The sequence below is a fragment of the Oncorhynchus mykiss genome, chromosome 11 (genome assembly GCF_013265735.2).
Source record: "Oncorhynchus mykiss isolate Arlee chromosome 11, USDA_OmykA_1.1, whole genome shotgun sequence".
Taxonomy (NCBI): Eukaryota; Metazoa; Chordata; class Actinopteri; order Salmoniformes; family Salmonidae; genus Oncorhynchus; species Oncorhynchus mykiss.
Genome location: NC_048575.1, coordinates 4017636 through 4033155, shown reverse-complemented (window position 1 = coordinate 4033155; position 15520 = coordinate 4017636). Strand labels below are relative to the sequence as shown.

The window sequence follows — 15520 nt, the reverse complement described above, 5'->3', positions numbered from 1 at the left end:
GATATTACTACCAGTAACCACCAGTAGCTGGCATGATATTACTACCAGTAACCACCAGTAGCTGGCATGATATTACTACCAGTGACCACCAGTAGCTGGCATGATATTACTACCAGTAACCACCAGTAGCTGGCATGATATTACTACCAGTAACCACCAGTAGCTGGCATGATATTACTACCAGTAACCACCAGTAGCTGGCATGATATTACTACCAGTAACCACCAGTAGCTGGCATGATATTACTACCAGTGACCACCAGTAGCTGGCATGATATTACTACCAGTGACCACCAGTAGCTGGCATGATATTACTACCAGTGACCAGCAGTAGCTGGCATGATATTACTACCAGTAACCACCAGTAGCTGGCATGATATTACTACCAGTAACCACCAGTAGCTGGCATGATATTACTACCAGTAACCACCAGTAGCTGGCATGATTTTACTACCAGTAACCACCAGTAGCTGGCATGATATCACTACCAGTAACCACCAGTAGCTGGCATGATATCACTACCAGTAACCACCAGTAGCTGGCATGATATTACTACCAGTGACCACCAGTAGCTGGCATGATATTACTACCAGTAACCACCAGTAGCTGGCATGATATTACTACCAGTAACCACCAGTAGCTGGCATGATATTACTACCAGTAACCACCAGTAGCTGGCATGATATTACTACCAGTAACCACCAGTAGCTGGCATGATATTACTACCAGTAACCACCAGTAGCTGGCATGATATTACTACCAGTAACCACCAGTAGCTGGCATGATATTACTACCAGTAACCACCAGTAGCTGGCATGATATTACTACCAGTAACCACCAGTAGCTGGCATGATATTACTACCAGTGACCACCAGTAGCTGGCATGATATTACTACCAGTAACCACCAGTAGCTGGCATGATATTACTACCAGTAACCACCAGTAGCTGGCATGATATTACTACCAGTAACCACCAGTAGCTGGCATGATATTACTACCAGTAACCACCAGTAGCTGGCATGATATTACTACCAGTAACCACCAGTAGCTGGCATGATATTACTACCAGTAACCACCAGTAGCTGGCATGATATTACTACCAGTAACCACCAGTAGCTGGCATGATATTACTACCAGTAACCACCAGTAGCTGGCATGATATTACTACCAGTGACCACCAGTAGCTGGCATGATATTACTACCAGTGACCACCAGTAGCTGGCATGATATTACTACCAGTGACCAGCAGAGGGAGCTATATATCTTTCTGTGGACAATAGCAGCTTAACTTGTATTTCAACTTTAGTTTATTATTTTTTTACAAAACCATTTATCCTTCTAGTTATCAGTGGCTAAAGAAACAACGATCTGAACAAATTGTTCAATAGAAATGGAAAAATTGGTCCAACATTTAATAAAAATGTCTTTGTGTTTATTTTATATATTTCACAGTGTATTTATTTCTGCAATAGGGACAATACAAAATAACAATTGTGTTATTGTAAAGTAGTCATCTCTCATTTTGGAACGTCACATCTTGTCTGTACACAGGAAGGAGATACTCGAATGTGTTCGTGAAATATTCTGTTAAATAAAGATCATTGATTTGGTGTGTGATTTATTTATTTTTTGCTGTTTTAAGTACGAATGTAGCTTGTTGAAGCTTGTGTCTGAAAAGTCGCCGTATTCCCTACAGAGTGCACAACTTTTTGATCAGAGCTCAAAGTGCCCTAGTCTCACCTGGCCAGCCGTCCTAAAAAAAAAAAAACCTGTCTGGTTCACTGGAGCCACTGTGAGAAGGTTTCTGAGGCTTTCTAGGCTGCTTGCAACTAAACCAACTATGGGGTAATACAGGCAGGGTTGGCTTACGTTGTTGACACCCGAGTAAACTATATTTTCATCACCAAATGTTTATTGAAAACATAAATACGGAGCACTTGTATCTAAAATATATTGTTACGTTTGTTAGTTGGCTAATTAGTGCCATGTTAGCGTTGACATGAAATGAGTCAAGACAAGACATGGTATCCAGAATATATTTTACATGATGTGAAGTTCTGGGATTTACCGTAGCTCGTAAATGTATTTTGTGGTAATAGAAGTTTAAAAACGTTTCACTTTGCTATTTCAAAAAAGCCGTTACGTTAAATAATCGGTCTGATTACTTTAATGTAGTGCTATATCAACCTTTTAACTTTGGGTTGTGGGGGCAGTTAGAACACACATTTCATCAGACAACTACACTCTGACTACGACACTTCAACTTTGGGTTGTAGGGGCAGTTAGAACACACATTTCATCAGACATAACTACACTCTGACTACGACACTTCAACTTTGGGTTGTGGGGCAGTTAGAACACACATTTCATCAGACATAACTACAATCTGACTACGACACTTCAACTTTGGGTTGTGGGGCAGTTAGAACACACATTTCATCAGACATAACTACACTCTGACTACGACACTTCAATACACTCTGCAAACATTTTTGCAAAAAAAGCAAAACATTTTGTCAATTAAAATGACATCAAATTGATCAGAAACACAGTGTAGACATTGTTAATGTTGTAAATGATTATTGTAGCTGGAAACGGCTGATTTTTTAATGGAATATCTACATAGGCGTACAGAGGCCCATTATCAGCAACCATCACTCCTGTGTTCCAATGGCACGTTGTGTTAGCTAATCCAAGTTTATAATTTGAAAAGGATAATTGATCATTAGAAAACCCTTTTGCAATTATGTTAGCACAGCTGAAAACTGTTCTGATTAAAGAAGCAATATAACTGGCCTTCTTTAGACTAGTTGAGTATCTGGAGCATCAGCATTTGTGGGTTTGATTACAGGCTCAAAATGGCCAGAAACAAATAACTTTCTTCTGAAACGTGTCAGTCTATTCTTGTTCTGAGAAACGAAGGCTATTCCATGTGAGAAATTGCCAAGAGACTGAAGATCTCGTACAACGCTGTGTACTACTCCCTTCACAGAACAGCGCAAACTGGGATGAGAGGATCTGCAGAGAACAATGGGAGAAATTTCCCAAATACAGGTGTGCCAAGCTTATAGCGTCATACCCAAGAAGACTCGAGCTGTAATCGAGTAAAGGGATATTTCAGTTTTATACATTTGCCAAAATGTCTAAACCTGTTTTTGCTTTGTCATTATAGAGTATTGTGGGTAGATTTTGTTGTGACGTTGCTATCATTAATGCGATGACGGCTATTCATCGAATACTTACATACCACGTTCAATTATTACTCAATTAATTGTGTAACAATTAAGTAGTAATCTGGGGCACCACGGGAAAAGTTTATTTAACGAGTTACCGTTTCCCGAATTAACAAAAAAAATATCAGAATATCTCGATAAACTATCCGTCATCCATCGATCATTTTGCTCCTATTTCAGTCCCATTCTGAACGTCGTAATATCCTATAAATCTGCACGAACCCTAGTCTCCGTAATGAATCAGCGATACACAAATTGGCTTAATTATTTATTTACTAACTAATGAAATAATCACACGGAAATACAAAAAACACACACAGGATAGATTATACAGTGAGTATTAACATGATACAATGAAAAGTCCCTAGTGGACTACCCCGATATAATGGCTTGTTACACAAATAAAAGTCCCTAGTGGACTACCCCGATATTACGTCTTGTTACACAATGAAAAGTCCCTAGTGGACTACCCCGATATTACGGCTTGTTACACAATTAAAAGGGGGGGAGACAAAGGAATTCAACCATCATACACCCAGTTGAAGTCGGAAGTTCACATACACCAAATACATTTAAACTCAGTTTTTCACAATTCCTGACATTTAATCAGAGTAAAAATTCCCTGTCTTAGGTCAGTTAGGATCACCACTTAATTTTAAGAATGTGAAATTTCAGAATAATAGTAGAGAGAATGATTTATTTCAGCTTTTATTTCTTTCAACACAATCCCAGTGGGTCAGAAGTTTACATACACTCAATTAGTATTTGGTAGCATTGCCTTTAAATTGTTTAACTTGGGTCAAACGTTTTAGGTAGCCTTCCACAAGCTTCCCACAATGAGTTGGGTGCATTTTGGCCCATTGCTAGTGACAGAGCTGGTGTAACAGAGTCAGGTTTGTAAGCCTCCTTGCTCCTTGGGGGTCTAGGTTTTCTGGGATGATGGTGTTGATGTGAGCCATTTTCTTGAGCACAGGGACTATGGTGGTCTGCTTGAAACATGTAGGTATTACAGACTCGATCAGGGAGACGTTGAACATTTCAGTGAAGACACTTGCCAGTTGGTCCTCGCATGCTTTGAGTACACGTCCTAGTAATCCGTGTGGCCCTGCGGCTTTGTGAATGTTGACTTGTTTAATTAAAGGTCTTGTTCCCATCGACTACAGAGAGCGTGATCACACTGTCGTACGGAACAGCTAGTGCGCTCATGCATGCTTCAGTGTTGCTTGCTTTGAAGCATCTGGTAGGCTCTCGTCACTGGCCAGCTCGTGGCTGGGTTTCCCTTTGTAGTCCGTAATAGTTTGCAAGCCCTGCCACATCCGACGAGCGTCAGTGCCGGTGTAGTAGGATTCAATCTTAGTCCTGTATTGACGCTTTGCCTATTTGATGGTTTGTCTGAGGGAATAGCAGGATTTCTTATAAGCATCCGGATTAGTGTCCCGCTCCTTGTTAGTGGCAGCTCTACCCTTTAGCTCGGTGCGGATGTTGCCTGTAATCCATGGCTTCTGGTTGGGATGTGTACGTACGGTCACTGTGGGGACGTCATCAATGCACTTATTGATAAAGCCGGTGACTGAGGTGGGTTATCCTTCAATGCCATCAGATGAATCCTGGAACATATTCCAGTCTGTGCTAGCAAAACAGTCCTGTGGCATAGCATCCGCGTCATCTGACCACTTCCGTACTGAGTGAGTCACTGGCACTTCCTGCTTTAGTTTTTGCTTGTAAGCAAGAATCAGGAGGATAATATTATGGTCAGATTTTCCAAATGGGGGGCGAAGGAGAGCTTTGTACGCGTCTGTGTGGAGTAAAGATCGTCTAGTTTTTTCCCTCTTGTTGCATTCTGGTAGAAATGAGGTAAAACGGATTTAAGTTTCCCTGCCTTTAAGTCCCCGGCCACAATGAGCTCCGCTTCTGGGTGAGAATTGTCTTGTTTGCTTATGGCCTTACACAGCTGGTTGAGTGCGGTCTTAGTTCCAGCATCGGTCTGTGGTGATAAATAGACGGCTACGAATAATATAGATGAAAACTCTCTAGGTAGATAGTGTGGTCTACAGCTTATCATGAGGTACTCTACCTCGGGCGAGCAAAAACCTTGACTACCTTAGACACCCCCACACCCCTCGTCTTAGCAGACGTAGGTAGCTGTTCTGTCCTGTCGATACACGGAAAACCAACTGTATATTATCATTGTCGTTTAGCCACGACTCTGTGAAACATAAGATATAGGTTTTAGGGGGGGCGCTCAAGATGCCGACATGAGAGGGTGTAACATTTCTTGCTGAGTTACAATTTCAGGGTTTTCTCACAAAGTTTATAGTTTTAGACTGCAGCTGAATTATTATTATTTTCACAAAAAAATGGATATGTAACCATTCAATGTAGATATTTAGAATTTTCTTGTAATTAATTAAACCATTGAAATATATTTCACGATTTCCAACGAACAAGCTAGCTATCTTAAAGTTTCAGCGTGTGTAGTTAAGTTATCCTGCTAACGTCTTCATAGCTCGTAGCATGTAATCAGGACATGACCAAACTGTTGCTGAGATAATGGATGTTGAAACTTCCAAGGAGAAAAGAGGCATTGTTGAAACTCACTCATATTCTTGCAGTGTAAAAAAGGGGGGTGAATGCGATTCATACCCGAATACCCCAACCAAGGAGCAACTTCCAAAGAAGCTGAGAAGTGAACCATCAATGAGCCAGCTACAGCACAACATCGTCCGCATCCTCACGGCTAAAATCAAAGAGAACGCAGATGACATCATGAATTTGGTGTAAAATAACACTATCAGTATCTTTAACCTGAAGAAATCGATTGATTTCAATGCTGAGGAAGTAAAAACTCTGAAGCAGCAGAACGCAACATTGAACATTCAGGTTGCAAAGCAGGAGAAGAAACTCACTCAAATGGAGTCAAAGGTCAACGAGAATGACCGATATAGTCGGAATCTTCTAATTTTTGGAATAGCAGAAAAATCTGCCGAGAACATCAAAGCAAGAGTGAAGAACATTTGCAGGGCAATAGGAGGAGCGAAGTGTTGTTGCAGGTTCTCTGGATGTAGTGCACCGCGTCGGTTGGCTGAGAGATGGGGAAACAACCAGCCACCACGACCAGATTCATCTCCAGGACAGCGAGGAATATGACATGGAAAAGTGCAAAGAAAAATGACTATTTAAAGAAGAACAACCTGAGGTTCAAGGAGGATCTGACAGCATTTGACAAAGAAGCTCGGAATCGTCTGTGGCCGATGATTGAGAGGGAAGGAAGGAAGGGAAAAGTGCATGCTTTGCGGGAGCTAAGGCTTTTGTTAATGGAAGGGAAATTCACACCGAGGCCTAGTTTGTTGACTGCTGGATTTATCAAGTGAGTTGTGCAGGACTGAGTTTTATTTGCATCTGATAAAACTTTATATTTTTTTGGAGGAAAGAGCATTGTTTGTGTGAGCCAAACTTTTTATATATATATTTTTTTTTCTGTCAGGGAAATTCACACTGACACTTAATGTTAGCTTGATGACTATTAGTTTATACCAATCTATGGTACAATGTTATTTGTAACTGTATAAAAATATAATTTAGGTCAACCACTCGTGTGGTGGAAAAGACTTTTTATTTGCAACTAGTAAGAACTTTTATTTTTGTGATTCAAGTTTACTATTCTTCATCTAGTCACTGTGATAGTAAATGTCCCATTTCTGTTTTTCCCATTAATGCCAGGGGAATCCGTAATATTTTGAAAAATAAATTTTTAATTTTGTATTGTAAGGGTAAGAGTGCCGACTTTTTATTTAATTCAAGAAACTCATGCCTGTTCCACAGATACTGCGTTTTGGAAGTGTCAATTGGGGGAATGATATTTGGTTTTCATTTGGTACTAATGGGTCAGCAGGTGTCGCTATTTTAAAAAGGCAACTTTAAGGGTCACATAATGAGTCATGAAGCAGATAATACAGGGAGATGGATTATACTATTGGTAGAGGTCAACCACATTCAATTCATTGTTGTGAATACTTATGCTACCGATAACAAGTCAAGTAACTGTATTGTATTTAGAGACATTGAGAGGAAAATAAATACAATTTCCATTGGCCAAAGTAATATGGGGTGGAGATGTTTTGCCTGTATTTACAGAATACTTTTTTGGATTGACAGAATTTTGTTACAAAAAAAAAAAAATTGGACCGGTTGTACTATTTAATGGTTTTGCTGTAATGATTTATTTCAGAAATTCTGACATAAAGATGTAGAATATTTAATTAGACTGCTAACAATACGAGGTACATAGTTCATATTTGCAAATTGTCTAATTCAAAACCTGTTTTCACTTTGAGTTGAAACAATATGGCACTACTTTAACTAAAAATGAAAAACAGAAAGGCAATAACTTTCTGTATTATTATTTGTTTAGGATTCTTTTTAGGACTATTTTTAAATAGTTTGTTTGCTTGTTTACATGTGCCTGTTCCTCTTTGTTGATATTTGTTAATAAGAAAATAAAATAAATAAGATATTTGTTTTTAATGTCCCGTTGGTAGAACAGTCAGTGATTGCACATTGGCTAATAGAACAGATGGTAGAGGCAGGTTATCCACCAGACTTAACTCTCACAAGGCACCCTGATCTCCACCCCCTGTATTTCCTTCATGTGAATAATGGGGATTTGGGCCTGGTCTGGCCTGGTCTGGGGGCAGCATTACATCCTTCCCGTCCGACTCGTTAAAGAAAGAAAAATTCCTTTGTCCAGTTAAAGAGTAATCGCTGTTCTGATGTCCAGAAGCTTTTTTCAGTCATGAGACCACAGCATCATTATGGTAAGAATAAGTTACAATGTGAAACACCACACAATTAGTTAGGAGCCCCTAAAACAGCAGTCATCCCCACTGGTGTCATTGTGTTGTGACACTGCCGATGACCCGAGGCCATATCTTTGTTTTATTTTTACCTTTCAGTTAGGTATATACTTTGCATTCAAGCCATAGTTTTGGATAATTTTTCACGTGTGGGTCTCTTCTTGTGGGACAAAACCACACATTTTAAAGTGACATTTTGTCCCCAGCACAAGGTGCACCTATGTAAGGATCACGTTTAATCGGCTTCTTGATATGCCACACCTTTCAGGTGGATGGATTATCTTGGCAAAGGAGAAATGCTCACTCACAGGAATGTAAACAAATGCGTGCACTACATTTGAGTATTACGGTTTTCGTGCACTTGGAAAAAATGTCTGGGATTTATTTATTTTGCTCATGAAACCCAACACTTCACAGTCAACACACCTCATGTTAAAATTAAACTCAAATGACCCAAAAATGTAAAATACATATGAAATGTGGTTTGATTGTACAGTATCAAAATGTACTTGAATTCCAGGATCATCTACACATTGGAATATAATTGCAGAATTAATATTGATAAAATCATAGAGCTCTATGTGGATTCAAGTTTATTTATTTTTTTAAAGTTGGATGCTTCAACATTCTACACTAGATGGCAGCAGCAGCACCACAACCACTAAATAATGACTTCAGACCAGAGACAAAGCCGTTTCTTTTGATAAATTTTTTTTATTGTACAGAGCTCAGAATCCCGTGGAAAAACCTGAAAGAAAGAAATTCACAACATGAATAACAGAAAACAAAATGTTTTTTATTTGATTTTACAACAAATAAACTTTTCCAATAGTTTGTGTAGTCAGATTTACACCCATAAAAATACTAAAAGATGTCAGAGATCTCGTCAAGGTTTTTCCTTGATGCCACGCAATAACAAAAATAATTATAATCCCAGTTTCCCTTTTAGGATATTGATTCATCTTTGGTAACAGCTTAAACTAGTGTGCCGTAAACCAGCTGCTTTTAGCGGGACTGAAACCAAGGTAACACCCCAAAGGGCCAAATAGAGAGGGGGCCAAATAGGGAGCCCATAGGAGACACCCACCGCCTGAGATGCTGGGAAATAACAGGACAAACTGCTCTACAATAAATACATAATGTGCGGTTGACAAATTCAATGGATTTTTTTATTTCACTTTTTTATGTGTGTGATTTCACCACTGAGCCTGGTCGTTCGAAATCCCATCGAAATAGGAAATGGGATCTCGGTGGAATTACAACCGGGTCCAGAATTACAACCGGGTCCAGAATTACAACCGGGTCCAGAATTACCCGGTTTTGCGACGGTGTAAAACGCACACCTTTTCGCTTCACATTCAGAATGCCAGTAGTTCACTTTGTGGTTTCAGACAAAATAGGCTTATTTTTTTTCAGACTGGTTTCACCAGAGTCGATAAGATGGGGAAAAAAGTTGAGCATCATTAACCACATTGTGTAAACTAGAAACTGGACACTTAGGTAGAAAATTATGACTTAAAAATGTTTTTTTTTTTTGGGGGGGGGGGGTTGAATTGGACCGAGCTGAGAAACAGTCCCCTGAGACTGTCCTGATGCTGGAGCAACACGGAAACACCCAATTCAGCCAATCGAGATCTTGCCGATGCCATAAAACGTAAGGTGGAAATTGTCTCGCCTACTCATCTTCAGGACCTGCGTTTACCGACATCAGCGGTGCGTCCCGACACCAGATAATTTTAATAATTAACTGGCTGATAAGCCGAAATCAGGTAGCTCCCCAGGAACGGGAGTTGAGAGCCCCCCCTCACCATCGCTTCTCTAGTTCATCCTCCTGACGAGTCTGTTGATCTGGTCTTCCCTGTTTCCAGCGTCGCCTCCCTCCACAAAGTGAGTCGTCTTCTTGTTCATGCCGCCGCGGGGCGTGGACAGTTTGAATGGCCACAGGAAGTTGTTGGCAGGCTTGAAGTTCTTTCCGACCGTGTAGATCTCGTGGATCAGGTCCTCCACACAGATGATGCCGTATTTACCTGAGGGAGGGGAAGAGGACAACGCCAGAGTGAAGAGACGGCACGATTCTTCAACGAGGCAATCTGCAGCCCGAACTACTAAACCTACACCCCGACACTGTTTTAGTAAACAGCCGAGGGATGGAGAAATGTAACGACTCAAATTACCCCTTTAATGGATAACTGTCTATAGACTACCCCTCTAATGGACAACGGTCTGTGTAGACTACCCCTCTAATGGACAACGGTCTGTAGACTACCCCTCTAATGGACAACTGTCTGTAGACTACCCCTCTAATGGACAACTGTCTGTAGACTACCCCTCTAATGGACAACGGTCTGTGTAGACTACCCCTCTAATGGACAACGGTCTGTGTAGACTACCCCTCTAATGGACAACGGTCTGTAGACTACCCCTCTAATGGATAACTGTCTGTAGACTACCCCTCTAATGGATAACTGTCTGTGTAGACTACCCCTCTAATGGACAACGGTCTGTGTAGACTACCCCTCTAATGGACAACGGTCTGTAGACTACCCCTCTAATGGATAACTGTCTATAGACTACCCCTCTAATGGACAACTGTCTGTAGACTACCCCTCTAATGGACAACGGTCTGTAGACTACCCCTCTAATGGACAACTGTCTGTAGACTACCCCTCTAATGGACAACGGTCTGTGTAGACTACCCCTCTAATGGACAACGGTCTGTGTAGACTACCCCTCTAATGGACAACGGTCTGTAGACTACCCCTCTAATGGATAACTGTCTGTAGACTACCCCTCTAATGGATAACTGTCTGTGTAGACTACCCCTCTAATGGACAACGGTCTGTGTAGACTACCCCTCTAATGGACAACTGTCTGTAGACTACCCCTCTAATGGACAACGGTCTGTGTAGACTACCCCTCTAATGGACAACGGTCTGTGTAGACTACCCCTCTAATGGACAACGGTCTGTAGACTACCCCTCTAATGGATAACTGTCTGTAGACTACCCCTCTAATGGATAACTGTCTGTGTAGACTACCCCTCTAATGGACAACGGTCTGTGTAGACTACCCCTCTAATGGACAACGGTCTGTAGACTACCCCTCTAATGGATAACTGTCTATAGACTACCCCTCTAATGGACAACTGTCTGTAGACTACCCCTCTAATGGATAACTGTCTGTAGACTACCCCTCTAATGGATAACTGTCTGTGTAGACTACCCCTCTAATGGACAACTGTCTGTGTAGACTACCCCTCTAATGGATAACGGTCTGTGTAGACTACCCCTCTAATGGATAACGGTCTGTGTAGACTACCCCTCTAACGGATAACGGTCTGTGTAGACTACCCCTCTAATGGATAACTGTCTGTAGACTACCCCTCTAATGGACAACGGTCTGTGTAGACTACCCCTCTAATGGACAACGGTCTGTGTAGACTACCCCTCTAATGGATAACTGTCTGTAGACTACCCCTCTAATGGATAACTGTCTGTAGACTACCCCTCTAATGGATAACTGTCTGTAGACTACCCCTCTAATGGATAACTGTCTGTAGACTACCCCTCCAATGGATAACGGTCTGTAGACTACCCCTCTAATGGATAACGGTCTGTGTAGACTACCCCTCTAATGGGACAACGGTCTGTGTAGACTACCCCTTTAACAGTCTGTGTACAGTAAATGGGATATCTAGGTCCATTAAATTAAGCATTATCCAAACGCAGTTGATTTTTCAATGTGGTTTCAGACAAATTGGCTTATTTCTTTCAGACTGGTTTCACCAGAGTCGATAAGATGGGGAAAAAGTTGAGCATCATTAACCACATTGTGTATAAGTTTATAAGATGGGAGTAAAGAGGCATCCTAGCTTAGTATTTAAAACTGGCGTTCACTTCTCAGAGATAAGAGATGTAGATGGTATCCATCCAGTCCCATACAGGACCGGCAGCCCAATTCAGATCGCTGTCCACCGATTGACCTTTTAACCAACCAGATGAGCTCTTCGCCAATAACTGGGCAAAAGATCAGAATTGGACTGCCCGTGGGGAAAAAAAACACAGCCGTACAGAAGTAAGCGAAAAAAAAGTATACCCAGGGCCTTCTCGATCAGGGCGTTGTCCGTGAGGGCGATGCGCTGCTTGGTCATCCTGCCATGGCCACGCTTGTAGATCAGCTCGCGCACAGACTTCAGGTTGGGGTACCTGGGAGACACGACAACAAACAGGATCAGTTATGTACTTAACACCTAGCTTATCGTTGCCATTTTACCCATCTTCATTCAAAATATATAGATTATTTTTCGGGGAGCTTTGAGACAACTGAAAAGCGTTAAACTAATGACATGTATTTGCCACCACATAGTGAAGTCTCGTCAAACCAGCGAAAAATTCCTGCACCCAAACAAAATATCAATGGGGTCATTTATACCGGGCATGCCACAGAAGTGTGTGACTGGTTTACTGCAGTTAGAGAGTGCCATTAGTAGTATCTCAATGTGGTTTCAGACAAATTGGCTAATTTTTTTCAGGCTGGTTTTCACCAGAGTCGATAAGACGGGGAAAAAAAGTTGAGCATCATTAACCACATTGTGTAAAACCTCCGGGAAAATGACAGCAGTTTCAAAGTGTACCGTCTTACCTTAAATCACTGGCAAATAAATCGATATATATATATATATATACACACACACACACGAAACAGAACCCACAAAATAGGGATGGGGGATTCAAATCCAAGCCCAGAGGTCCAGAGTGTTGCGGGTTCTGTTCTACCGGATCTAAAATGCACCTACTATGTGTCCCAGGTCTAAATCAGTCCCTGATTAGAGGAGGAGGGGGGGGGGTAAAATTAGTGGCACTGGACTTGTTACCCCCTGGAACTGAGTGTCCACATTCAAGCAGATGGTCACGGCAGCCTTACCCCCAAGCGATGTAGGGCTCGGCGATCCTCAACATGTTGATGGAAGCCTTGTTCAGTTTGACGAAGACTCCGTTGAAGATCTGACGCAGACGCATGAGCTGGAGGACCTTGCGCACCTTGGGGCTGACGCCGTTGATACTGGGGGGGGGGGGGGGGGGGGAGACAGGGAAAGGTAGTTACACTTGTGTTTTCGGAACTGTGTCAATAATAAATTTTTCAGTCCGCTTTAGTTTACACTCAATGTGGTTTCAGACAAAATTGGCTTATTTTTTTCAGACTGGTTTCACCAGAGTCGATAAGACGGGGAAAAAAGTTGATCATCATTAACCACATTTGTGTAAACACGAGGTACCCATTACCCTACGAGATCTTGAGCCCGTCTGGTTTTCTGTTCTACCTGACAATTAATTGCATATCCTTGTGTACTAGATCTAAATTAGTACCCGATTTAGAAATAGCCCAGTGGAACTGGCTTAGAGACCCAGAGTTGAGTTTGAGAGGTGGAGACATTACAAAGACAGGAAACACAAAAATAAAAAACATCTATGTCACTGTAGATTGAATAGTACATGCATCTTTGTACCCAGCACCTGAGTGAAAATGGTGAACAAGCCACTGAGATAAGAGGCCATTCTGACAATGTCATTTAGCAGACACTTTCAGCCTCCCTCCCCCCCCCAAAAAAATAAACTTACCCCCTGATCCTGATGACGAAGGCCAGCTTGGGCTCCGCTGGGACGTAGAAGTTCCCGACCTTACGGGCTGTCCGCCCCATGCGGATCTCGCGACGGTACATCTCCCGGTACTCCTTGTGGTACTTCTCAGCCCTCTTGTAGATCAGGTGCCTGGTCACCTTGCGAGTCTGGGGATACAAAACATCAAGTATGAGCCAGAGCACTAAAGCTGGGGGGGGGGGGGTAACACATGGAGTTACCTTCGCAAGATGTTTTATGCTTGATGCTATCTGATAGTGGATAGCTAAATATTACGACTGGGGGGGAGCTTATTTAGGCCATCGCCAGTAGTTTCTTTCAATGTGATTTCAGACAAATTGGCTTATTTTTTTTCAGACTGGTTTCACCAGAGTCGATAAGACGGGGAAAAAGTTGAGCATCATTAACCACATTGTAATAGAAGTTTGAATTTACTGGGCATCCTTACTTAACACCAGATAAGGTTAAGCTATTTTCCCCAACAACCAGCAGTGGGCCAATGCCAGTACATCAACTACGTATTCTAAAACAGCGTCAACGTGGAAACCTGCTAGTTAACTAACTAACATAAAAAATAAACTTACTTTTTTTTCGGCAAGCATCTTCTTGATACGCATGGCCTTCATAGTGGCGAAGGCCTTCCGCCTTTTTAAAAGGCTCTCCGGGACCGCCGGAACCTTCTTTCTGCAACCCAGATTCAGAGGAACGGCAACGTTTTTAATACGGTAGCCACATGGCAGTGTAATAGTTACCTGACTTGGTAACGTTAACTAGTTAACCGTAAATCAGACAACGGACGGGGACAAATGCATTTTGTAGTATTGTGGTCGACCAAACAGCAAAATAGTCAGAAAACATTCGCTACACCCATCGACAATATATCCGTAACACTAAAGAGCCATGCATAATAACGTTAGCGTGAAACGTGCAGATGCATTCGCAAACCGGACGTGTTTTTTCTGCCCACATCCAATCATCCAAATAAACACAAATATCGTAGAGCAGAAAACGACATTCTCAACACTACTGATACGAACAACATGTTTGTTAAACAGTAGGTACACAATTTTATGTCAAATGACTTATGATATTTGTTAAATCGGTAGATGGACTTAGATTCTGGCAGAGCACAAATCACTCACTCTGCGTCCGCCATTGTGTCCACCGAGAAAGAGAATGTCTCTGGTGCGCATGTGTGAGTTAAAGGTTGAAGGACACCGGTCGTTGTCTATTAAACTGCCTGAACAGAATTAGCTCCTGCCGTTGATAAAGAAGACTGTATCCACTATATCACAGATAGAAGGATTAGTTAGACATATATTTTAGTACATCTTCCAATATATTTGATGATTTTTTAAATGTATTTTTTATCTATAAATATTGTTTTATTTTACAATTTAAAAAAAACATTTTTTTTCTCAATAATATTAATTTACCAGAAATATATAGTTATTGCATGTAATTATAACTGATGTGTACATGGTTTTATAGGATTTTGGATGACTTCACTTTAGTTTCATAGCTTTAAATCAAACTGGCATTTTGTAATTAACAAAAACAGTACAATCTTCATCAGCTCTTGTACAGGTACTACTTTTACAGCTAAGTTATCTTTAGAATGCTTTATTTAACTAGGGCAAGTCAGTTAAGAAAAAAGTCTTATTTTCAATGACGGCCTAGGAACAGTGGGTTAACTGCCTGTTCAGGGGCAGAATGACAGATTTTTACCCTGTCCCCTCGGGATTCGATCTAGCAACCTTTCAGTTACTGGCCAAACGCTCTAACCACTAGGCTACCTG

At 41.4% G+C, this 15520-nt stretch overlaps 1 protein-coding gene and 4 non-coding genes across 5 annotated transcripts; all 5 read right to left on the bottom strand.

Annotated features, from left to right (window-relative positions):
• Positions 1 to 8779: 8779 nt before the first annotated feature.
• On the bottom strand, positions 8780 to 14964 carry LOC110536525 (60S ribosomal protein L7). The gene is made up of 7 exons (XM_036934672.1): positions 14864 to 14964; positions 14306 to 14405; positions 13704 to 13870; positions 13009 to 13146; positions 12181 to 12290; positions 9894 to 10112; positions 8780 to 8833 (listed from the first exon to the last, which is right to left on the bottom strand). The coding sequence occupies exons 1-6, from the start codon at positions 14875 to 14877 to the stop codon at positions 9904 to 9906; spliced, it is 738 nt and encodes a 245-aa protein (XP_036790567.1). The 5' UTR covers positions 14878 to 14964; the 3' UTR covers positions 8780 to 8833; positions 9894 to 9903.
• On the bottom strand, positions 9464 to 9559 carry LOC118937480. Its single transcript, XR_005034819.1, has one exon. It is a non-coding gene; the product is annotated as a small nucleolar SNORD12/SNORD106 (small nucleolar RNA).
• Positions 11824 to 11916, bottom strand: LOC118937479. Its single transcript, XR_005034818.1, has one exon. It is a non-coding gene; the product is annotated as a small nucleolar SNORD12/SNORD106 (small nucleolar RNA).
• Positions 12581 to 12676, bottom strand: LOC118937478. The gene has a single exon (XR_005034817.1). It is a non-coding gene; the product is annotated as a small nucleolar SNORD12/SNORD106 (small nucleolar RNA).
• Positions 13248 to 13342, bottom strand: LOC118937477. The gene has a single exon (XR_005034816.1). It is a non-coding gene; the product is annotated as a small nucleolar SNORD12/SNORD106 (small nucleolar RNA).
• Positions 14965 to 15520: the final 556 nt, after the last annotated feature.